Source organism: Phycodurus eques, chromosome 11 (genome assembly GCF_024500275.1).
Source record: "Phycodurus eques isolate BA_2022a chromosome 11, UOR_Pequ_1.1, whole genome shotgun sequence".
Classification (NCBI taxonomy): Eukaryota; Metazoa; Chordata; class Actinopteri; order Syngnathiformes; family Syngnathidae; genus Phycodurus; species Phycodurus eques.
Window position 1 is genome coordinate 16520934 of NC_084535.1, and position 24676 is coordinate 16545609.

Sequence of the window (24676 nt, forward strand, 5' to 3'; positions counted from 1 at the left end):
CGTTAAACCCGCAGATCCAGTATATTGGAGAGGAAAATTCAATATTATGTGCATTTATGAAATACACCCGGACAGGCAACTACTGTCATGACAACTTGCACCACAAACTAAAAGGATGGAATAAAAAAAGTTTTCTTCAAACATTTAAAATGCTCATAGTCCACTGTTGATTGGTACTGCAAAGGTATTAATCTCACGTATGTTTATTATTGTGTTTGACGTTTGTAGCCGTAACCACAAAAATGAAAATAGCTACATAAGAGTCAAGAAGATATTTTTTAAAATAGCTGTTAGTATAATCCAGTACAAATCTACACAACTGGCAATTTCTAACCATACTTAATGTTGTGGCCGGTCATTGTATATACATTTTCCACTTTCATATACAGTAGATAAGAAGATGCCCTCGTTGATAGAAGAGTTGATGTGAGTGGTTCGTTCAGATGAAAACAGGACGTGATGTGCTCTTAATTATGGGCAACATTGCACTCAAGATCATGTGTGTGATGTTGTCATTTTACCATAAGTTTTCAAAATGAGAGAAGAGGCCCAAAGGTGTATGTTTTCTGTGTGTTTAATAATCAGAAGTTTTTTTTTGTTTTTTTTAATAGCAAACATTGTGTTGGAAATGTTATCATGATGGTGTGGCCTGCATCAGAATATGTGATTTTCACCTCACACTCACCCTAGAGAGGACTCCCAGATGTTAAATTCACTGCTGAAATCTAGATTGGGCAGCAAGTCATGGGGAAATTCCAGCTCCTCCTTGTCCTCAGGGGCTTCTGCAACACCTCTGCTCTCCTCCACACCGGTGATGATTGGGACATCTAGGAGCACTGGTTGGGAGAGCAAACTCTGTTGGCTGGTGGACACTTTAGTCAACAGCACACCGGCATCTTTCTGGGCTTCCGTCTGTAAGGCAGAAAAACCCACAAATGTTGGGCTACAAGTACCCTACATAATAGAGTAATCCCCTGCATATTGTTGGTTCACTATTTCACCGATTCACATTTTTTTTCTGTGAAACCTATCCCTAGCTATTCACAACTCACTTATTTGGGGTTTTTGGTGCTCTTTCTGAAACAACCTAAGATGCTACTAAAGCTCTGTCCAAAAGGGAATTGGTGTCAAGGAAGTATGTTGGAATGATACATGTCAACTGGTAGGTCAGGGAGGAGCTACAGTAAGTTTAGCCAGGGTTGTTAGTGGAAGTAATGGAGAGTTTTCGCTGCAAGTGCATGTACAGTAGTAAATCAAATAATCTATAAACCATTTACAAGTATAACGTTTTAAGATTAGCATGAAATTAATGATATTAAATTGTTTTGGAATCATAGTTTCTGGTATATTAACAGTTTAAACTATTAATATACAGTAGGTAATTATAAAACCTTCTTAGAGATGTGTCAATTACTCAAGGTTTTTCATTACTAGCAGCAGGGCTCAGTTCCAATACCCCACAAAAAAAAAACAAGAAAAAAAAAACTTATTATATAGACAGCACAGTGGAACCTCCAACACACAATCCATCCTGTGCCTGTAGCTGACTTCCAAGTTGCTCTAATTTGAGAAGAAACCAATTGCTTCAGAAATAAAGGCTCAAACTGTCACCATCATAAAGTTTGATTAACTCAACAGGAGATTTTTAATTACCATTTCAACATTCTACACTGACATACAATTGTAGAACTAAGTGAACCACTGCAAAATTTAAACAAAGAAAAACTAATCATTTGAAGATACCTGACGGGCTCGTAATAGAAAGGTGTTGATAGAGCGGTACTAATTTTGGATAGTTTTTGATTTATTGTACGGATTTACTGAGCAGCCAAATGCATTAATGCCTTTCCTGGTCACCTGCAAATACAGTAGAACCCCGATTAAAGGGACTATGGATTGAACAAACGGAAAATAGTATCCAGTTGGAACTTAAAATCAATCCCTCCCATACGACAGAGAGTTAAGTTTGGATAAATATATATATATATATATATATATATATATATATATATATAGCTAGTTCTTATATGTAATCATTTTATACTGTGCTGGGTGTTTTTAGGCCACGAAAAAAAGTACAAAACAATCATTTAAAGGTTCCACACAAACAAATGCAACTGAAAAACTATGATGGGTGTAGTTTCCTCTGAACCAACTGTGTGTAAATACAAAGAGACATGTACTGTAAATGTGTATTTGTTGACAAGCTGACTGAAGTAAGGCTGCTTCGTTTTTTTTTTATTAATAGTTCACTTTAAGGTAATGGAAGTAACACAGACAAGACAAGATAGAAGAAGCCAAACCTATGAATGCACGTGCTTAATGCTAACAAAGCAACATCTTGCAAGTCTATAAACAAATGTTTTCTGATCTGATTAGTGCAGCAAAGTTCGTAGCATAGTTTTAAGCACTGATGCTAATGCTAACACAACATGAGGGATGTCTTGGCTGGTTCGCCAATACTTTTGACCACTTGAGTCCAAGTTCTTGAGACAATGACAGCGACGCTATTCTGCTTAATAAGTCTGATATCCATCCATTTTCTTTATTGCTTATCCTCACTAGGGTCGCGGGCGTACTGGCGCCTATCACAGCTATCTTCAGGCGAGAGGTGGGGTAGGGTAGGGCACATAGAAACAAACAACAATTCGCACTCAAATTCACACCTACGGGCAATTTAAAGTCTTCAATCAACGCACCACGCATGTTTTGGGGATGTGGGAGGAAACCAGAGTGCCCGGAGAAAACCCACGCAGGCACAGGTAGAACATGCAAACTCCACACTGGCGGGGCCGGGATTTGAACCCCGGTCCCTAGAACTGTGAGGCAGATGTGCTAACCAGTCGTCCACTCTACCGGGCTTCAGAATAAGTACATAGTTAAATTTAAAAAACTAAGCATTTAAGTAGTTCTAGACGGGCCAGTCATGTGTTCATGTACCCTACAAACAATGCTGAATACTTTAAACTTGTGTTTGTATGTTACAGGAAATGTCCAAACGCCTATGAAATTAAAGCGCTTAAGCAAACAAAGATGAGCAAATAACTCCACCCATGTGTAAGACAACATAATAAAGTTTTGTGTGCATAGCCTGCAGTGATGCACAGCTCATATTTACTGATACTCTACTCCACTACACCTTCCCAGTTTGCTTTCATAAAAATTAAAAGCGCCACAGCTTTATTAATATCAACCTGCTATTTAAACAGCTGCAGAAAAGTATTTTGAATAAAAGTGGCATATAATTGAAGCAGCCTGTTTTTTTCCACCTATCTAACTACACTTCAGGATAGTCCATTTATTGTTTTAGGAGGGGTTGGAGTCACAGTGGGAATGGAAGACAAAGCAGCTGGTTGAGTAAAATCCTTGACTAGACTAGATTTTGTCTCAATTGCTTTTAGTTTGAGGAAACGGTTGGAGTGTCTAAACTACCAGTAGCTGTCTAAATGACACCAGCAGCATTAAAATACAACACTTGGTACTATATGTGATGCAAACAGAGGCGTTCAGGTACACCCCAGAACATTATTATAAACAACGATAGATGTGAAAAAGATACCACCCAGCTATAATGTGTAGATTATGCTGTGCTAAAATTCAGAGCGAAAAGTGTCCCCTTCATTATTTATGAAAGTTTAAATGCAGAGACAGCATGGACACATAGCAGCTAGAATAAATGTTAAAGTCATTATTTAAGAGCTCTTGTTTCACTCCAAATCTTTAGTGGGTTTTTGTCAGTTGAAAACAAAGGCCTCATACATCACATTGCCGTCTCTGAGGTGACGCTGCACCTGTGTGGTGAAGTAAGTGGGTGTAAATATGCAGTTCAGTTTAGGTGGAGTCTAAAATGTGGTGAGACGTCTATCTTCACCTGTCTTGTGACCACAGTTCATTTGGTTTGGGCCAAGTCATGTCTAATATGCATTGCTAAACTCCATGTCAGCATCGACATTTTGATTCCATCCATCCATCCATTGTCTATGGCGTTTATCCTCTTTAGGGTCACACACAGGTGAGCTGAAACCTATCCCAGCTGACTCTGGGCAAGAAGTGCAGTACATCTTGGACTGGTCGCCAGCCAATCGCAGGCCACATGTAGTCAAGCGACCATTTGCACTCACATTCACACCTATGGGCGAGTGAGAGTTTTCAATTAATCTACCGTGCATGTTTTTGAAAAAAAAAACATCCGGAGAAACCCCACGCTGGTACGGGGAGATTTCAAAATTACATTCACACTTACTATATGAACAATTTACAGTCTTCTATTAACCTAACATGCATTTTTGGAATGTTGGAGGAAACTGAAGTACCCCGGCAAAAAAAAAACACAAGCATGACAACGACATGCAAACCCCACACAGGAAGGCCGGAGCAGAGATTCGAACGCCCAACTTCAGAATTGTGAGGCAGACCTCCTAAACACTCTCCTACTGTACAGACGTTTTTAAATGTAGATTGTTATTTTCAAATGGACAAGTCACATGGTCATCCAGTTGTTGCTGCTGTCTCTGTTAAATGAATGCATTTCCTATAAGTTTAATAATGAAGCATATATCTTCTATAATAACATGAGTTACAGATGATTACTTATCCCGGGTCATGTGATGCATTGAAGAATTAAATAATGAGCACTAAATTATCATTCCATGCTTGTAATCTTGTCCAGCATTCACCATAGTTTCTTAACTACATGAGGGACAAAACGTTAGAAACGCCAGTCAAGTTCAACACCACTGCAAACTAAACCGCAATGATCAACACTGTGAAACTTTCTAACAGTGGCACCGAAAATAGAACATTACTATCTTGGTAACAGCAGATTTCTAAATATGGCTCAGGTCAGGCGAAGGTGAACCTAGTGACACGTCCGGTGAGTGCATGCTGCTGATGCTACTTCAACTCTCATCTGCCTTATTGAAGACCAGCTAATGGCACAGTGGTAACTGTCCACTCAGCATTATGAGAGGCACCAGCGAGGTTATTGCGATAAAAGTAGCCCTTTAATTTTCTGGGACATCTACTGTATGAAGCTTGTTGAGGCCAGAGAGTCCGGCACTCGCTTCAGTCTATCACAAACATACTGATGAACACGACTGAAAGCAAGTAACACAATGCAATGTGCCACTTGCTGTGTGTTAACATTAATATGATGTTTCCTACATGACTGTACTAAAGCAGGCCTTTACTTGCACACCAGACACCAACAAAACAACGAAAGCAGAACATGTCACAGTAGCAATGAGGTTTCATCATGCTGTAATGTACTTACTCAATATGTTCAAGGAGATTCTATCAGGTTTCCCTTGTGTCATTCCAATGAACTCACTGAACACAGGGCGCCTCTCGAGGGCCCGTGTCCTGTTTTGGAACACACAAACATGCTGCAACCCATGCAGCCGCTCTCCTCGTCTTTCCTTGACTGAGTCTTTTCGTTCGCTCCTCCTTCTCGCCTCCCTTCTAACTTTCCATGCACCTCCTCAGCCTCTTTAACTGTGCAGGCACGTGTGTGTTGGTAGTACAAACACTGCCGCGAAATCACTTGGCTGGCAACAGGGAAGGGCCAGGAATTCTCCTCCCCCTTCCATCTTACTGTAGCTCTGTTCCTACTCCCGCCTCTTCCTTAAGTCTCCCTCCCCTCTCCTCTCATGCTGCACTCAGTCCGCCCCCCCCCCCCTCCCTCCTCCTCCTCCTCCTCCTCCCTGTGGTTTGTGTGTCTTCAGGCTGGATGCACCGACTGTCTGACGGGGAGTGGTGCTGCAGGTGAATGCTGGGAATTAGGCCAAGGGGCGGGCCTGTGCTGCACCCCAGGAGAGGATCAAGTTCCACTGTAAGATGCTTTTGTGTAACAAAACACAATGAACTTCTCTCTCATCTCTTGGCATTGTTTATATGCGACATGATCGCAGGACAACATTTCCCTGATGAATACAGCAAAACCACGAGGATTCACGCACAAGCAGTTATTCAACAGTCAAACAACAACAAAATACACAATATTATACGATACAATTATTTTTATTATGATACTCAAAAAGCTATGGTATTCCTAAGGATGGATATGTGGATTATTTAACATTTTACGTTATCATTTAACCAAACACGGATATTTTAAGAGAGGGTTTATTGGGAAATGTGACAAAATGTACTTTATTCACGCAAAGCAAAGCTGATGTGGTTTCTTCACTCAAAATAACACATCCACACTTTTTTTTTTAACTATATCTAGTACCTGCAAGGGTTCGGTGTGTTTTTCTTGGGTTGGAAACAGAACAACATGTTCTTGAGCGCCCTCTTCTGGCTGTAATTACAAATTCGATGGTTCAAGACTTTTGGAGGAGAGAACATGCTAAGTGCTGACATTATTAAAGTATGCATCATTGTTTTCAGTAGCACACCATGTAAAATACAATGTTAATCCCATCAAGATAATCCAGAATTCCAATTGTGGGTCCTGAGTCGAGTGTTTCTATAGCTACATTTCATTTCTACATCCTTTGTGAGCAGCCCAATAAAATGTGTAGATAGATGTACTACAAATGACAAATTAGGCTCGTAAAAGTCACACATATTTAAGATGTTGATGCTTCACAAGACTATAAAAGCTTTTAACTTTTAATTGCTTGCTTGCTGATAGAAGTTCAAGTAGTAGTAGCATTTGTATTAGCATTGATAGTTGTATAGTAGTCGAAGTGGGAGGAGTAGGAGTATTAATATTACTCGTCCTGCTGCAATTTTATGTGCTGAATTAGAGCTTCTAGTTAGTTTTTGTTAGTTTTCACAAAATGGAAGATATTTTTGTTATTTGCTGTTTGTTTGCGTTTGTTTGGTAGTATTGGTAGTCGTAGTCTAAAAAATACGACTGTAGTGGTAGTAGTAGTAGCAGAAGTGGTAGTATTAGTAGACATAATGGTAGAGGTGTCGTAATATTTGTATTAGTATTACTAGTATTGCTGCAAACTCAAGAGGTTAGTTACAGCTTCTTCTTCTTTTGTTAGTTCCTTAGAGCTTCTAGTTATGAGTTTTGTTCGTTCTGTCTCTGCATTGGTAGTATTACTAGTGTTGGTAGTAGTGCCAAAAGGCATGAGAGCAAACGTGTCTCTTCTTACCAAAGCCTCAGTGGTGCTGCTCTCGTTCCCCATGTCTCATCAGGCCCCTCCAGGCCTTCCCAGGCTCAACAGAGACAGACAAAACGCGCAGGGGAGCGGAGGTCCCTCAGTGAGCGCCTTCTCCACAGCATTAGAGCCGCAGACAGAGAATGGAAGAAAGTATGTTCTGTATGGATGTATATTGTATATAGGCCAACTGTATATACAGTAGTTTTAAAGATTAGAAAATTGTGGTGCACTACCACTCACTCGGGGCAAAGTGCAATCTTGACAACCCTCAGTATGGGCTAAAAGCCACATAGAGCATATCTAATTATACAAAAACTTAAGACTTAATAGAGTTCATTTCCGCTGCATTAAAAATCAGTTTGTGACTATGACTCTTTTTTGTTGTTTTCAGAGAGGTATTGTCAGTAAGAATATGTCTATTTTGGGAGTGTAGCACCGCACTGCACCATACTGACAGCTTTTTCTATTTTAATTACCTTATTTACTGTAGCTACATGAGAGGAGAACAATACTACTCAATGCAGTGCAAACTACACTCCCACCAACAAAATTGTTAAACTAATACCTCTCTGAGTATTTGAGTTCATCAAAACTGAGTCGACGTACTTGGACTTTTCCACCCAAATACTGACAATCAGTATTTTCTAAATCTGCAGCTGCACTCATCCCACAGGGAGGCTTGTTTGAGCTTGGCTGATACTACTCAAACGTGCGCATGCACAATTAGAAAGCACTGACCTGAATATGCAAAATTTTATAAATAGACACATCTGCCTTGCACTCTGCTTTTGGACTTATTGTCCTCCAGTTTTGCTGTTACAAAAATATTTCCTTAATTAATAATTATATAGTAACTGACCACAATAATGAACGCATTGGACCACACTAATGAATACTTATTTGACTGTCATCAATGAGCAACATTTTTCTCAAGGCAAAATTATGTATGCAAATCTTGTATTGTCTGAATCTCGTTAAATTGTATATTTGACTATTTGATGTTATGGCTAGTGAGTGTCTATCATTATTTCTAGGAACATTACACCTGTAATGTGAGTTTTGTTTATTCTGTGGCATGGCAACAGCCTGCTTCCTATTGGGATGAAAGGGATGTAATTTCAGCCTACAAGCCGTAATTGTGTGCACATTTTAACTAGCGGTTGCATTTCACGGCTTTTTGCCACTACAAAAAAGCACAACAGTTATAAATTGGATCATAGGAGCGTTGTCAACACTGACCATTCAACATGAGCGCCAAACATGGAGATTGGTATTTACTGCCCTGTCTGTATGTGACCCCTCCACTTGCGCAACTCTAAACACAACATCTATTTATAACAATATTCTAATCATTTCAATGTATTGTATATAAGATTATTCATTCTGCACAGAAGTCATCATTAAAACTGGTAGATTGCCATTACAAAGCATTAAAACGGTTAAACAACAAAAGGCACACAAATCAGTCCAATCTCAAAACGTCTCACCTTTTACCTTCATATCTTCATCATGACACTCCCCAAAGTGAACCACAGAAACCAAAGAGCAGCAGTTTGCTACTCACCACCGCTAAGAAGAGAATACAGTATGTCTCCTTCAGGTTTGCACAAGCTCCTCCAGTCTGTGTTTACTGAGAGACTTAGGTTTTGTCCTCTCCTACGTGGCACCTCAGTTTCTCTGATGCTATTTTTTGCATCCACGTGGGGTGAGCAAGTGGGGACTGGGCGCTAAAGGGGGTTGATAGGTGGCTCGAAGTGAATGCTGGACCGGAGGAGAAGTGAGGAGAGTGGGATCGAGGGAAAGGAAGGCAGTACTGGAGGGAGGAGACAGAACCGGAGCTGAGGAGGCCATAACTACTCGTCCTGCTTTTGACACACTATCCCTATGTGAGTGTGCTTTGGAGTATGCACGTTACTCTCATTCAGACAGTTAATGGGGCACAAAGTCTTGAGACACATTACTGAATGAATTCATAAATCAGGATCAACACTCTTACTGTTTAATCCAACTTTCATGTTCCAGCATGACTATGGCCCAGTGTGGATGAACTGGAGAGCCCATCCCCTGACCTAAACTCTATCAAACACCTTTGGGATGAACTAAAAAAGAAGTTGCGAGGGAGGAGCTCTCAGTTAGCGGCATATTTAGTCCTTTTCATGTCGTAATTATATTTCTATTTCCTAGAGGTTTTCATACAAATATTTACTGTAATTATGACTTTATTACTGTGTTAGCATAGGTTAGTGGTAGACTATGGTCCAATCCAACTTGCGTAGAGATTTGGGTTGGCGATTGGTTCGCTGCCATAGGAGGAGTGAAATACTTCATGCATCCTCTGTCGGACAGAGGATGCATGAATTTGACATGATGCATTATTTTGACAGGCATGTGTCAGAAACTTTATAACTTGGGGAGTAAGTGCAACTTTCAGCGACATTTCAGCCTTTCACTTAAAAAAATTCCATTGGTGTTTATATGGCATAACATTTCAGACTGTCAAACTGTTACAGTTCCTTTTGTCTGCATCATTCATTTCCTAAAATAAACAACAACAAACTATTTTAGCAAACACACACTTTCTGTAAGAAAAATGACTTTGTACCCCCACATATTTGTTTCATATAGTGTATCACATGTGTGGAGTAAATCAGTGATTCCCAAGCACTGTGTCAGAGCTCATCAGGTGCGCTGCACCCTGCAGGAAATCATCTATTCTCACTTAATTGGTCCGAAAATTATTATTTACTACGCATAATTTATCTTTGTGTCGCTATGTAAGCCAGTATTATAGAGTGACAGGCAGAAGAAATGAAATGCTCGTTTACTAGATGGCAGAAAGTACAGCTAACCTGTGTATCCACCTGTTGCCATTCATACAACAGAATAATAGCTTATAGCAGGCCCGGATTTCACTCCTCCCTTTTTCACTCAATAGTTTAACTTCTTGAACTTTCATACCTGTAGCTCTCCTAGCATGCAAATATTCATATTTCTCTTCACCCGCCTGGCACTCCAGGTCTGACAGAACTAAGGACAAGCTAGACCGTACAAGTTCGAGCTTCAAATCTTCACTTCACTATACGCAGCATGTTTTAAACACTGGATTGCCTTTGTCAAAATGTCTGCCATTACCTACAGTACATCAAATTTATTAAAGATTCCGTATTTCGCCAAACAAACTTTTTGGAGTATTTGGGATGTAATATTGTCTCTATGATACCTCAGTAAACATGTGAAATATGAATTAAAATCGTCCACGCATTCCTGAGTTCCAAACGTTTTTCTGCCGAGGGGCCCGAAATCAGATCATTAGAATTTTTCGAGCTCATCTACGTCACTAGCGAAGATCTCTGCCTTCCTCTCTGCTCCAGAGCCAGCACTGTCAACGTAACAAACACGTGTGCTTTCACAAGTGGGCCTTCTACATGCAGGCAACCAATCAGAGGAAAAGGTGTGGTCTTAGCCAAATACGGACAAAGGGGATACAAAACTGGGTCAAACAGAAGTAGCTGTGAGCTTTTTCTGGACATTCGTATGAAATTGACACTTTTATGCTAAATATATGTTAAGAGAGTCACTCTATGGAGGTCTTAATAGCCAAAATATGGGACCTTTAACAAAATAATGTTAATTCGTGAAAAAACTCTATTCTCCAGTTGCCTTCTAACCTTTGCACAGCACCCACCATCTCCCTCTGGCTTTCCTCACCCCTCTCTCTGCTTCTCCACAACAGATGTCGCCATTCCTCCATCACAACAATGCTCGTATTCACTTTGCCTTTAGAATTCTCTCACAGTTATTGATACAACACAGCAGCTTTCTCCGCCGCTTACCTGTCTTGGTGAAATTCCGATGCAGCCACCCATCTTGTATTCCATGTCCTCCTCTGGTGAAGTGACTCTGGCACTACAAGGCTTGCAGAGCACCTTCCTGCAGAACTGCATCCTCTTCAGTCAGCCACAGCATTGCCGAGGCAGCAAGATCTTTAAAAACATGTGCGCTTGAGTGACTAATGGATGCCTGCCTTGCACTGCCTGTGGTGCATCTGTGACATTCTTTCAAGCCATCGTTATATAAAAATCTACATTACATAAAGAATCCGACCTAATCAAATGAGCGTGAGATGGGAAGAGATGCTTTCCAGCCTTGGATGCATTTCAACCTCGCATCAGTGCAGGGATAAAGCGCACGAAGGCACAGCTTTGGAGGGAAATACACAGGGTGGGAGGGGGGAAACATAAGAAGCTGAATAAAGGGTGCCTGTCCCTTTAAATGCCCCAGGAGGTAGTGAGAATTATAGCATTATATGGTGATGGAGGGTATTACAAGTACAGTCAACCTAATAGAGTATATCCAGAGTAGAGGAGCCACATGGAATTACACATAATTGTGTTTGTCATATTTACATCTAAATGTAAGTCAAGACTGCGATTATATCCGGGAACAAAAAGGTTTTCTCGCTCTTATTATCAAAATTATGATGGTGGGAGCAAGTGTGTGTGTGTGTGTGCGTGTGTGTGTTGTTGGGGGACGGAATCAGGAAAAGCTACCAACAATACGATAATGCAGACAAAATGAGTACTGTTGCAGCAATTTTAAAACAACATTAAATACAGTCATGTCTGTTTCCTCCAAGCCCAACATATAACCGCCACTCTCTGGATAATAATAATGTGATATTCCGACCATAAGGCGCACTGTATTAAAAGGCGCACTATATTAAAAGGCTCAGTCTCAGTTACGGGGTCTATTTCTGTATTTAATACTTACATAAGGCTATGTAAGTGTTAAAGTGTTACGTAAGTGTTACGCATTATTGGGCGCAATCATGGTAAAACATACGCTAGCTTAAAACATACGGCAGCATGCATGCGCGCTAAAACATACGCTAGGATGCATGCTAGCGTATGTTTTTAAAAAGGCAGCGGGAGCAAAACTGAGTTCGGTTGTACTTTATTGAAGTATTTAACAATGTACTCACGTTATTTATTTTTTTTATCAATCCTCATCCACAAAGTCCTCATCTTCTGTATCCGAAATGAACAGCTGGCCAAGTTTCCCTTCAAACATGCCGGGTTCCCTCTCATCATTGTCGGAGTCAGTCGCGTTGCCTGGGGGCTGTTCAGCAATGATGCCGGTTTTCGCAAAAGCTCGGACAACAGTCAAAGCAGATACCTTAGCCCAGGCATCCACAATTCATTCACATATGGTGGCGTAACTTGCCCGGCGCTCCTTCTTCTTGACTTGGCGAAGCTCGTTTTCTTGCTTCCTCCACTTGCGAACCATGGATTCGTTGAGCTTGAATTCTCTCGCGGCTGCTCGATTCCCATGTTCCTCCGCGTAACTGATAGCTTGCAGTTTAAACTGTGCTGCGTGTCTCTTCGTAGGTGCCATTTTCTGGGGTCCTTGGCCAAACCGATGTTGTTGTGCACAATGCACATACCGGCACCATATACCTACTGGGGGCATGCCTTTAGCGTCCTCTTTCACGCGCACCCTTCCCCCTTTAACGTCCACATGCTGTCCTCAGTCACGTCCGCCTTGCCTCTAAATCAGCAGACGAGCACTTAACACATTCCATTTGTTATATAATTGTGTTGTGTTTAGTTTAATGGTTTTATGCTGGAAGGTAATATTTAAATTGTGTGTTGTTAAAAAGCACAATGAAACATTGTGATGCAATGCTTCTTAAAGTTTTGACACCAAGTACCACCAAAAAAAAAAAAAAAAAAAAACTCGGCACTCCAAGTACTAACTTGGCTCAGTTACACCAGTTCTATTAGGAGGAATGCGCCAAAAACTATTGTGAGGAACTGGTGGAAGGATAACAATAAAATTTGACCCAAGTAATACAAATACTAATAAAATGCAAACAAACTTCTGACTTTGAAGAAATTAAACATTGCCTTTAAAAAAAAAAAAATCCCTCTTTTGTTATATTAGTATTGAGCTAACAGAAATTATTTTGGTAACCCTAAATGACCAAAAAACAGGAGTTTAGTCTGATTTTATGTCAGACAGTGAGGAGAAGAAAATCGTCTTTTAATATATTGCAAATATATATATAATATAAATACCATCTATCACTGCTGCTGCTAGTACTACTCACCCTGCAATGACTCAATCATTCACTCCTTTTTTCCTTCCTGAGGCCAATGTGGTTGTCGCCATCTTGCAGACAAGCCCCACTGGAAGAGAGAGGTCTGTCTGCAGTTGCACTGGAAACCTCCATATCTCGAGCCTCCGAGCATGAACTGGACGCTAGGTGGCGTGCTAAGAAAAGTTGTACAGACAGCTGGACACCACAAAGCACCTCTTGTTTATTGGATGTCGTTGGTCTTGCCATGGCAAGCGCACGTGTCCCAAATCCCTTCCAGCTACTGGCCTGGCATTTGCAAAAGGTGAGGAGATTATTTTGATGTATGTTTTCGTTGCTTTTTTTTGTTTTACATTGGCAATAGAGTGGAAAGTGTATACATTAAACAGTACAATCGCATTTTAATTTAAGTGTATTTTATGTGCAAATCACTGCAATTTAATTGGATTTGTTTCTGGTATGTTTTTAAACTGCTTGTTCAGTGTGTCCACGTCTTTTTTCAATTTAAACTAAATATTACAAAAGTAAAACAGTTACGCCACAAGAAAAGGGCACATATATAACTACTCATTTTGTAATAATTTCCACATATTTGTCTATTCATTTGTTTCTTTTTTAAATTTTTGATTTTTTTATTTATTATATAGGCACTAAAAGGCCACCCTGTATATTCATCAGAATTTACAAGAAAATTGTTTAATGAAATGTAACAATCTATGTAGGGGAACAGCATTTTTCCTTTACTCTGTATTTGTTCTTCCTCATGCTGATTTCACATAATTAGTGTGTAATTTCTCTCTCTTATTTCAGGTATAAAGATACCGGTCACATGGACACACTAATCCCTTCATGACCCTGCCACGCTGGCAAACCGACTGAGCCGTAGTCCACTTTGAGGCTATTCTTTGTGCACCTTTGCAGTCAGGTAACGTAGGTCTCATTTCATTATGGGGGAGCTGAGGTCATCTTCACCGCTACCTCACTTGGATCTGAACAACTTTGAATCTGCTGATGCAGAAAAGAGCAGGTACGTTTTAACAAGCCCCCGCTCCTTGGAGTCCTGTGCGCGACTTGGCATCAAACCTGTTGAACTTCTGATGAAATCGCTGATTGATTTATCGGCTGAGCGGTGTGACGTGCCTTTAGAGGGGGTGAAAATAATGCACGAATCCTACGAAAAGGACAGAAGGAAGCTTTTGCAAATGTGCCGAGATGAGAGGGAGAGGATTATGCAGCAGGTTGACAGGTGGCCGAGCACTAAGCAAGTCTCAAGCCTGGAAACGAGACATGACACCAAGCTGAAAGATGACATCGCTCATGAGACAACTGATCCTCTTCCATATGCACATTTGTGTATGCGGGACAGATGTGCGAGTAAAACATCCTGCTCTGCTGGGGGAGAGCCAGACAGGAACACAATCTGCAGCCTAGGTGACCTCAGGCATTCCCCATCTATCCGGATGAAACTGAAGAGGCTAACTGAAGACATCAGGAGGGAGATGCGTGTCCCGATATCGCAGACAGACCGCAAGATTGCAGCTCTCATGCTGGTGAGGCACCACGAGGAGATGGATCGCCTCTGTCACAGGCAGCACAGGGACGAGGAGCGAGAGGAGGCCCGTAGGCAGGAGGAGGCCCGGCAGGCGCAGGTAGACAAAAGGACGACGAAGCAGCTGATGCAAAGCGTGCAACGCTGGCACGAGGAGCTGGAGGCCCGCAGGGGACTCAGAGCACGTCGGGAAGAAGAGAGAGCTGTACAACTCAAAAGGGAGATGATGCTGCACGAGGAGCGCTGGAAGAGGCTGAAGGAGCAGGTGGAGGCGCAGCGTCGAGGGCAGATGGCAGTTGCGCAGAAGGATGCACAGGGGAGGAAATGCTACCAAGAGAAAGTGCTGAGAGAAATGGCTGAGGTGGACAAAAGTCAGCGAGACAAGGAAAGACAGAGGGCTGTGGAGAAGGAGCACAGAGCAAGGAGGAGCAAACTGCAGCTGGAGAAAGAGGGGAAGAAGCATCTCCAGGAGGAAAACAGAAACGAGCTGCTGCGCCACATCCTCCTAAAACAGCAAGTGGAGAAACAGCTGGAGGATGAGGAGTCACGTTTAAGGGGGGCACTGGAAAGGAAGACGCGGCATTCTTGTGAGAAACACGCCCGGGATGTGGAGGCCCGGCTGCTGGAGCTCCAGGAGCAGGCGGCTCGGGAGGAGAAGCGGATTCTAAGAGCGCAACTCAGGGCCAAGCTGCAGAGCATCCAGCAGCTCACGCACAAGCACCTCCTGGTCAAGCTGAGTCAGCAGCGCACGCAGAGAGCCGCCGAGCACACGTCAGCCCGGCAAAGGAAGAGAGCCCAGCAGACACGTCAGCACAACAAACACAGGCAGCTGCGTCACCGGCGAAAACGAGAGAGCAATCAGAGAGAGGAGGCGGCGTTGAAGATGGTTAGGGAAAGCAGCGTCGCCATGAAGGAACGGAGGTGCGAGAGGCTGCTTCGAGAGCGGGAACGCAAACAACAGGAGGCGCACAAGCAGGCCCTGGCGTCGTTTCACTTCAGGGAGCGAGTGAGGCAGCAGACTCAAAGTCGCTCTTTTGCGCAGATGGCTCAGGAAGCCCAGCTGGCCGCCTCCATCGGCCGCATGAACCTTTGAAACAGCAACAACACCAATCAGAAGATCTTCCCACAAGCCTGCGCTTGAACTTCGCAGTGCACGGTGAGATCTTGGATGAGTTGGCTGTGGAAGAACCTCAACGGCCTCTCCAACGCGGATTCCCGCATGCTCTTCCTCTGGATGGCAGAAGGTACAGCTAACCATTGTCGCTACATGTTGCCTTTGAGAATATTTTTGGATTTGACTAAACAAGCAGAGGTGGGTAGAGTAGCCAAAAACTGTACTCAAGTTAGAGTACTGACACTTTAGAATAACATGACTCAAGTAAAGGTAAAAAGTAGTCCTCCAAATAATTACTTAAGAGTAAGAAAGTACTCAGTGAAAAAAACTACTCAAGTACGGAGTAACTAGTGCGTAACTTCTGATTTTGTTTTTTAAAGAGCATGAATGGCAAATAGAAATAACAAAATAAAATATGAATGTGCAAATTCAGATATTGCTGAACAATATCACTTAATCTAAACCATTATAAAATCTTTTGAAAATAACATTTTTGTAAAATAACAAATTAAGGCAAATTCAGCTCCAAGAAATGGTCTTATACTATTTTGCTTTTACTTGTTAAACAGCACAACACTGAAAGTTCGCCAGGCAGATTACAAAAAGAGGAGCAAGGCTGCAGTGTATATAAAAAGTATATTGACCCTTGTTCAAATGCCAGGTTTTTGTGTTGTTGAAAAATCATTTTAAAACGTTTTCCACCATTAATGTGACCTATAACTTGTACAACTCAACTGATTTATTGTTGTATCTTTTTGAGAGGGAAGATGAAAATAAGCAACAAACAAACTTGAATGTGATTAACTTGGACTTGACATTTAACTTGCTGCCTTCTGCACAGCAAAAACATCCGCAACTTACTGCAAGGTGTTTTCTCAAGTTAGAAGCGGGCTGAAATATCCAAGTTTGGGCAGTGACAAAAGTACGCTGCATGTTAAGGCTGTTTTTTTTCCCGTTGTCTGTAATGTAAACAAGTTGCGCGCGGCTGTCGCGACTCACTTTGATTGGCCCACGAAGCCCAAAAGAAGACTTTGTGCGGACATGTGACTTTCTTGTGTCATTTGATTGGTGAACTTGAGTCAACCGTCACTGTGGTAATCAGGGTGGATTCCAACACAGAACACAGAAGTCAAAAACAAGTCTAAAAATGGATCGCACGTGCAATTATTGATAAATGAAAGTAGCGAGCGGCATATAGAGTATTATAATGGAGTGTACCATTTCTTCTTAACATAATACTCGAGTAAAAGTAAAATGCTTCATTAAAACTACTCTTGACAAGTACAATTTATCCAAAATGTTACTTGAGTAAATGCCCCGTAGTAAATGTAGCTTAGTTCCTGCCCACCTCTGCAAACAAGCCCAGATTTCACGCTAAGTAAATATGTACATTGAGATCATCATTATTTCCATATGCCAAATATACATATGTTGACATTATTGTATGGTGGTGTTCAGTGACATATTTGTAATATAAAATATGTGCCTTGGCTCAATAAAGGTTTGGAAACACTGAGCGAGAACAATGTCAACTAAAGCTAAGCCTGCTTCTCTGTCAGCTGACTTCACAAGTGGACAGAAATAGACCAACTTCATACTGTTCCTACACTGCAAAAACACAAAATCTTACCTAAGGAGTTTTTTTCCCCAGTTTAGACTTTTTTCTGCGATGTTCTGCAAGACAAAAAAGACTAAGGTACAAGATCTTATTTTAAGAAACTAATCAAGTCAATTCATACTAGCTCCATTGGCAGATTTTTCCACTTATTTTAGGGTCAAAATGTCTTGTTTTTATTATTGTTTTACTTGTTTTAAAAAGGTCATTTTGCCAGCATTTCCAGTCAGCGTATTGACCAAAATGTTTGACTGGCTGGCGACCTGCAATCACTGTCCTACAATTTTAACCACTGCACAAGTAATCCTCCATCTTCTTTCTGTGACGCGGTGTCACGTTACCACATGAAATGACAAGTGATGCATTAAAAACCTGTTCCTGTAATTGTCATATTGTTTGTTGTCAGTTACCCTAGTATCTGCAGGGAGGTATGTCCAATTTACTACGTTCAAACATGGGTGTACACTTTCTCATGCTATTAAATCAAAAGATGTCCAACCCCATAAGGCTTTATCTGAACATAGAAACACACACACAGAAGCACCTGGAATAACTTCCAACTCAGCCCTGATACTAATGAGGTCAAGTGCTATACAAAACGGATGGATGGATGATATGTATATTTATCCATCTAAACCTATGGCATTTTTCAGGATGCTATAATCAGATATGAAGAAAAACCTGGTACAACATTGCTGCCACGGTTTTTCTTGTGTAATGGAAATTGTGCACCAAGGATGACATATGAGCTATCCCTTTCTTTTGACCCCCCCCCACCCCCAACTCCCCGCTCAGTTAATTTCTCTCTTTGGCCTGTCAGGTTGGTGATCGCATTGCTCGGCTTTCACATTCTAAGTGAACTACAATTTCTTGTTATACAAGTCCTCAATTTTTCTTGCAGGTGTGGCCTGCCAAGTTCTTCTCAGTCATCATGAAGCCCCAGAGCCAGAAGCACGGGAAGCCCCACCCCGAGAACAAGAGTCAAGCTCTCCTGAAGGCCTAAGTGGCTCTGCTGCTGGAGGTGATCAGAGTCTTGGCCCGCACGTCCATGACTATGACTGCTGATGATGTCAGGAAGAACGTGCACCGTGGCCACGAAGAGGAAACTCCCGGCCGAGAAGAGCATTCCGACACCAGTTGCAGCGAGCTGGTTCTGAGATGACATGCAAGACTGCAGACACAAACACATTCCCGATCAGTGTAGCAGTCTACTATAGGATGACTAGTTTGTGCGGTCTTACTGCGTGTAGTATGAAGTAAGTGGTGATAGCAACAATTGGTGCTGCAGCTGAAAAGGCCAACAGATATCCCTGGATGGACCTATTTTCCAGTCCCGCATGCATCAGAAAGGCAACCAAACCAAAAGCTGCCGGAACCTGGCAGACAAGGGGGAAATAGTTTCAGACTGGATTTACACTTTTGTCTTTCAAGTGACACAATTCTGAATTTTGGGGTGGCTCCAGTGGCACACTTCGGATATGTCAGCGTAAATACAAAAACTATGAACTTAAGCGGAAATCTTCAAGTCAGAATTGGGCCTCTTCCAAATGTGCTCTGCTCAAACACAAATACACATATACAGTGAACCCCTGTGTATTTGTGGTTTGCTGTACCCAAATTCTATTTGCCGTTTTTTTTTTTCTTCTGTGGAACCTACCTCAGCTATTCGCTCAACTGGTTTTTGTGCTCTTTCAGTACCACCCTAAGATGCCACAATTACTAGGAAAGTAGCCATTAGTGTCAAAGAAGTATGCTGTAGTGATCCAACAACATCTTTCTAGGTCGAGGAAGCAGGGTTGTTAGTTGTTACGGGGAGATTTTGCCCTGCTGAGTGGTTATTAAAAAGTCTGAAGCACCATGAAAGGTGATGTTTTAAGATGAGTTTGAAATGACATAAAAATGTTTTGGGATAATTGTGGCATATTTAAATTATGAATGTTAACATTTTGGGGGGCGTGTCAATTACTCAAGGTTTTTCGCAGCAGGGCTCAGTGCCTAACCACTGCGAAGGGCATGATTTACAGCGAACACTTTGAAACACCCGCTGTAAAACTAAACTACAGCAAAAGCATTGAATATGGTTTAAATATGCTACATTGGAGGTGTGTCAATCATGAAATAACCTAAACAATTTCCAACTGCAGCCAGTGGAGTAATGTGGAGGTTATCTTAATTTAATCGGAGGGACCAGCCCAGGTCAACTAAACTGGGTTAAATCCATGTTGTCACTCCCCAGTGTTGACGCTTATGGAATATTTCACATGCAATTTGGGCAACAGCGCAAAGTTGGTTTCATGTGGTCTGTCTGTGTAAACAGTCATATCAGATTTGTGTCACTTGAAATGTACATGGAAATAAGACAGTAAGTCAAAGAAACTGTACACACACATCTTGGACCTGCAGTGTAAACGCAGCATTGTGCGCTGCTTCATCAGTGTTCTATGTTATTCTGCATTCCAGAAACCTGGGGTGTTGTAAATTTACAACCTCTGACAAGGAACTTCCTAGTCACAATCTCAAGGCAAGTTAATATGCATCGACTGCCACGTGATGCAGTAATGTGACGCCACCTGAACAATGGAAAGGTGTTGTCTGCATCAAGTTATTTGGTAACATGATCAAAGTTACCCATAAAAAAAGAAATCTGGTTTTACTTCTTTCCACAAACAAAGCAAACAGACCGTTGTTGTCACCACCCATGTTTTTTGTGTAACCTTTCAGCGGAACATTTTAAAGGTTGACCTTGTGAGCTCCAAGTGGGGTTATTTCCAATTTCGCACCAGTCTTGAATGCAGCATAATTCCGTCATCGCAATATTCTCACCTTGTGTAGAATCACCGCTAAAAACACGAGGATTTGCACTGTCATCTGGCCTGTGGCTACCACTGCACCCAGCGCGAATCCGTCAGCTGTTTGCAAAGCGAAACACAAAGAGCTCACAAAAAGTATAGCATCCAAAGACAACATTCCGTTTGTTTACTTACTACACACAGACAAAGACAATCGGCCTTTCTTGGAGATTTTGTCCCGACCCGACCAATCATGTGATTACCCGATAAGATTGTCCTTAGGTCTGATGTGTGTGTACTGTTAAGAGTGGATTCGTCCCGACTTTAGGGTCCAAAACAGGTCGGCACCGACTATCTTCATGAACATGTTCAATATTCATGACAAAAAGTCAAAAAAGACATTTGTGGGCGAGAGCCAACTTCTCCCGAGTCATAACGCCTGGAATTGTGACAATTAAGAAGCACCCTGACTTGGTCGATTTTGGTCACACGCTGCAAAAACGTTTCAATAGGAATACAACCACTAACTGTCACCCGCGGCTAAGTCACCACCCACTTACATGGAGGTTAAAAATGAATAAAATTGTAAAAAGAAAAAAAATGGATTGTTCAAAGGTAGCATTTGAAAACAGAGTATGCATGCTGTATCATGTTTCGAAGCATAACACATGCTTATTACAGTTTCACAGTGCCAGCATGACAAATTGGTATGTATGTTGGAATGCACCGCCCATACACTAACAGTCTCGAAGTGATAATTACAGTAAATATGTTTAACACACTTTTAGGCATTATACCAAAAAATAAATCAATAAATCATCAAATGAAAAACAGTTAAGTACCTTGGTAACCGACTAGCTCCGTTTTCTAAACTAGTTCAATTGTGCGCCGTTCATGATGTCAAAACGTCGTACGGCGCCGCTGTCGTAAACTAATGACCGCTTTTGGGTCCCAACCCACTAGTCTTGAGAATCACTGCTCTCGGACAGGGCTTTAAATTAAAAAAGTGAGAAAAAGTGTGCACATTGCTTTGAGGATGGCCTCCTGTACTGAAATGCGTTGTGCGCTGTGGCCCAACACACGCTAACAGAAATGGAGTTGATATTACTATTACTGTACCTGCGGCATGAATAACCAGCCCCAGCGTGGCTGTGATGGCGCCCCTGTTAGGAGTCGTTTGTCCTGAAATTACAAGAAGCATTCAACACCCGTGTCGTGACGGCTGAGGTATTACGAGGTGGATTTAGTTTGAGTTCGTCCCGACTGAAGGCCCAAACCCAGATGCGCTGCCCGCCACTGGATTCTGCCAAATGTATGTAAATGCAATGTCCACTCACCACACAGGGAGAGGTAACTCCCCAGCTGATCCACCACAAACATGAAGGCAAAGCCCAACGTCAAAGCCACGCCGATCCACAGCTGAGGCGAGGGGGCTCTTTCTGTGGAGGTTGCGTTCACTGCAAATAAAGAAGCTGCGAGGAGACAAGGATCCACAAATAAGGCCACACACACATTCGTGAGAACAGAATATACCTTTATGATATGATGGTGACCATTCCGGTGTGTCCAGGACGCTTGCAATAAGCCCACTCCTTCGGGGATGGTGATGGCGAGGGCTGTTCCACACAACAAGCCTGCACCCAGGATGGAGACGAAGTGCACGATTCTCTACAACACGCACACGCCTAATTTTAACTTGAGAGCTACAACTGAAACTGCACATTTCGACCGTCAAATGGCCATATAGGGACACAAGTAGCAGCACATTTGTTTTGATTCCGAATGAGCAGAAAAAAATACGGGAAAACGTCACTCTCTGTTTGTACAGCAACGGGCTTACCTCCGAAAATCGGAACAACAGAGGGATGAATCCGAGCAGGAAACAACCGACAAACATTGCTATTGATAGTGGAGTAATGCTCAAACCAGCGTCCATTTCGACGTTGTTGTTGTTGTTTTTTGTTGTTGTTGTTTTTTAACTCACGAGTGGTGTCGTTTGCTTCCGTGCGTGATCGTCCCGCTGCTACTTGGACTACTGAGCAGCAGCAGCAGCGGCAGGCGAAGAGAACGAAGAAAAAGGCCACGCAGCCGCAGTTCTTTGAACTATTTGGAGAACACAAAGCAAACAGGTTTCAAATCGGAATGTGGTCCTTGCATGTTCTCTTTTTTTTCCCGCCTATCGTCCCAAAGAAAACTGTTACATTACGCTCATGTGTTGCATGAAGCATAATTATGCACGATCCACCCATCTTCTCACTCAGAATCAGAATCATCTTTATTTGCCAAGTATGTCCAAAAAAACACACAAGGAATTCGTCTCCGGTAGTTGGAGCCGCTCTAGTACGACAACAGACAGTCAATTGACAGAGAACACTTTGGAGACATAAAGACTTTGACAAAAAAACAGTCACTGAGCAATCAAGCTTTAATAGTTTTCTGGTAATGCCGGTACTTTATTATTATTATTTTTTTTTTACAATTATGCAAAAAGTGCAGAGTCCTCTAGCACTTAGAGCAGTTCGAATGACTAATATTGCAATAGGCCGGTGCAATGACCATTGTTCAAAGGGCGCCGAGACTTCAAGCGAGTAGTACGATAATCTGGGTCAGTGATGATTGTGCAAATGTTGCAGATACTCCTCCATCAGTGTGCAAATGGAGCAGCTGCTACTCTGGCATGAGTGGCCACTATTGGTCAACAACATATATGTAAATCGTGCAGCGTGGCGAGACTACTACAGTGACTGCACAAGTAATATATAATTGGCCCCACAAAAATGTGACAACAAACTCAAGACAAAAAATTGCCAGCATGTTGCAATGGAATTGTAGGTTAGGTGTGTAAGAAGTTGATTGCAAGAGGGAAGAAGCTGTTGGGATGTCTGCTAGCTTTAGTTTGCATTGATCGGTAGCGCCTACCTGAGGGGAAGAGCCGGTGACCGGGATGCGGAGGGGCCGAGAGGATTTTGCACGCTCTTGTCTTAGTTCTAGCAGCGTGCAAGTTCTCAAGGGTGGGTAGGGGGTAGGGGGTACTGTTGGATTGTTCTATTTTGTACTCATGAATCTATGTTCCTTTATCTAACAATTAAGCTCCGTTTCCAAAACACTAGGGTAATACAGGTTTAAGTTTTGTTATCCATGAGAATATGTAGAAGGTAGATTACTGAAGAATGATGGTTTTAGGGTGACTCCCCTTTTCTGATAACACCCAAGGCCAGAGGTACCTTCTGCTAAACATATATCAACACCTTCTGCTGAACAGTCATAACGAAACCTTCTGACGTGTATAAAAGGAGTTAGCTCAAATAAACAAGGTGTGTCATTCAGTGAACCTGCACTCTGGTGTACAGTTGATTGAATGCACCCTGAGACTCAACACGTTGGTGTCTTATTTTTTCCTCTCTTTTTGGACAAAGAAAACGAACACGCAAGGACGATTGAAGGTTCCCTGATCTATTGAACATTGACATTATATTACGTCCTTAACAGTACCGACAATCCTTTCAGCAGTTTTGATTGTCCGCTGCAGTCGGAGTTTGTCCTTTTTTGTAGCAGCACCAAACCAGACTGTGATGGAAGAACACAGGACTGATTCGATGACCGCTCTGTCAAACTGCCTCAGCAGCTCCTGTGGCAGGCTGTGCCTTCTCAGAAGCCGCAGGAAGTACATCCTCTGCTGGGCCTTTTTGAGGACGGAGTTGATGTTGGTCGCCCACTTCAGATCCTGAGAGACTGTAATTCCCAGGAACTTGAAGGTCTCGACGGTTGATACAAGGCAGCTGGACAGCGTGAGGGGCAGCTGTGGCGAAGGATGCCTCCTGAAGTCCACGATCATCTCTACAGTCTTGAGCGTGTTCAGCTCCAGGTTGTGTCGGCCGCACCACAGCTCGCACCATCACTGTCCTTGATGAGGCCGATGACAGTGGTGTCATCTGCAAACCTCAGGAGTTTGACAGCCGGGTGTGTTGAAGTGCAGTCGTTCGTGTAGAGAAAGAAGAGCAGCGGAGAGAGGACACAACCTTGGGGCACCCCAGTGCTGATGCTGCGTGTGAATGAGGTGGCCTCCCCCAGCCTCACCTGCTGTGTCCTGTCCGTCAGGAAGCTGTAAATCCACTGGCAGATGGCAGGCGAGACACTGAGCTGGAGAAGCTTGGATGAAAGGAGTTCGGGGATGATGGTGTTGAACGCTGAGCAGAAGTCCACGAACAGGATCCTCGCGTACGTCCCTGCGCTGTCGAGGTGTTCTGTACCGCTTTATCCTCACAAGCGTCGCGGGCATGCTGGAGTCTATCCCAGCTATCATTAACAATAACAACTTCTATAGTATTTTTTTGGCAACAAAACCACATGAATAGCAATATTATAAAATGACTCAAAAAATACAGTGTTCCAAA

At 42.4% G+C, this 24676-nt stretch overlaps 3 protein-coding genes across 4 annotated transcripts in view; 1 reads left to right on the forward strand and 2 right to left on the reverse strand.

Annotated features, from left to right (window-relative positions):
* tacc2 (transforming, acidic coiled-coil containing protein 2) overlaps nucleotides 1-11317 on the reverse strand; it is a 50633-nt gene extending 39316 nt beyond the window's left edge. Inside the window, 3 exon segments of the mRNA XM_061690853.1 lie at nucleotides 686-912; nucleotides 6233-6301; nucleotides 10952-11317. Of these exon segments, the coding sequence (XP_061546837.1) occupies nucleotides 686-912; nucleotides 6233-6301; nucleotides 10952-11062 (407 nt within the window). The 5' untranslated portion in view covers nucleotides 11063-11317.
* Nucleotides 11318-13464: 2147 nt separating this feature from the next.
* Nucleotides 13465-22726, forward strand: LOC133409973 (coiled-coil domain-containing protein 177). Its single transcript, XM_061690631.1, has 3 exons — nucleotides 13465-13519; nucleotides 14026-16008; nucleotides 18395-22726. Exon 2 carries the CDS (start codon nucleotides 14163-14165, stop codon nucleotides 15855-15857), a length of 1695 nt encoding a protein of 564 aa, XP_061546615.1. The 5' UTR covers nucleotides 13465-13519; nucleotides 14026-14162; the 3' UTR covers nucleotides 15858-16008; nucleotides 18395-22726.
* Nucleotides 16470-22314, reverse strand: LOC133409974 (zinc transporter ZIP9). Of its 2 annotated transcripts, XM_061690633.1 has the most exons (7): nucleotides 22123-22314; nucleotides 21836-21950; nucleotides 21620-21754; nucleotides 21402-21464; nucleotides 20317-20402; nucleotides 18735-18869; nucleotides 16470-18664 (listed from the first exon to the last, which is right to left on the reverse strand). In XM_061690633.1, exons 1-7 carry the CDS (start codon nucleotides 22216-22218, stop codon nucleotides 18416-18418), a joined length of 879 nt encoding a protein of 292 aa, XP_061546617.1. In that variant the 5' UTR covers nucleotides 22219-22314; the 3' UTR covers nucleotides 16470-18415. The 2 variants fall into 2 exon arrangements, with proteins under 2 accessions (XP_061546617.1, XP_061546616.1); XM_061690632.1 differs by having other exon boundaries at nucleotides 21620-21950.
* Nucleotides 22727-24676: the final 1950 nt, after the last annotated feature.

Bases quoted from the DNA above. Each gene is read 5' to 3' on its own strand.
- LOC133409973 (XM_061690631.1), top strand. From the start codon at position 14,163: ATGGGGGAGCTGAGGTCATCTTCACCGCTACCTCACTTGGATCTGAAC.
- LOC133409974 (XM_061690632.1), bottom strand. From the start codon at position 22,218: ATGGACGCTGGTTTGAGCATTACTCCACTATCAATAGCAATGTTTGTC. The intron at 21,465-21,619 runs GTGAGTGGACAT...TTGTAATTTCAG, and splicing joins GAGTTACCTCTCCCTGTGTG to GACAAACGACTCCTAACAGG. The intron at 18,870-20,316 runs GTGAGAATATTG...CTTGTCTGCCAG, and splicing joins TAGCGGTGATTCTACACAAG to GTTCCGGCAGCTTTTGGTTT.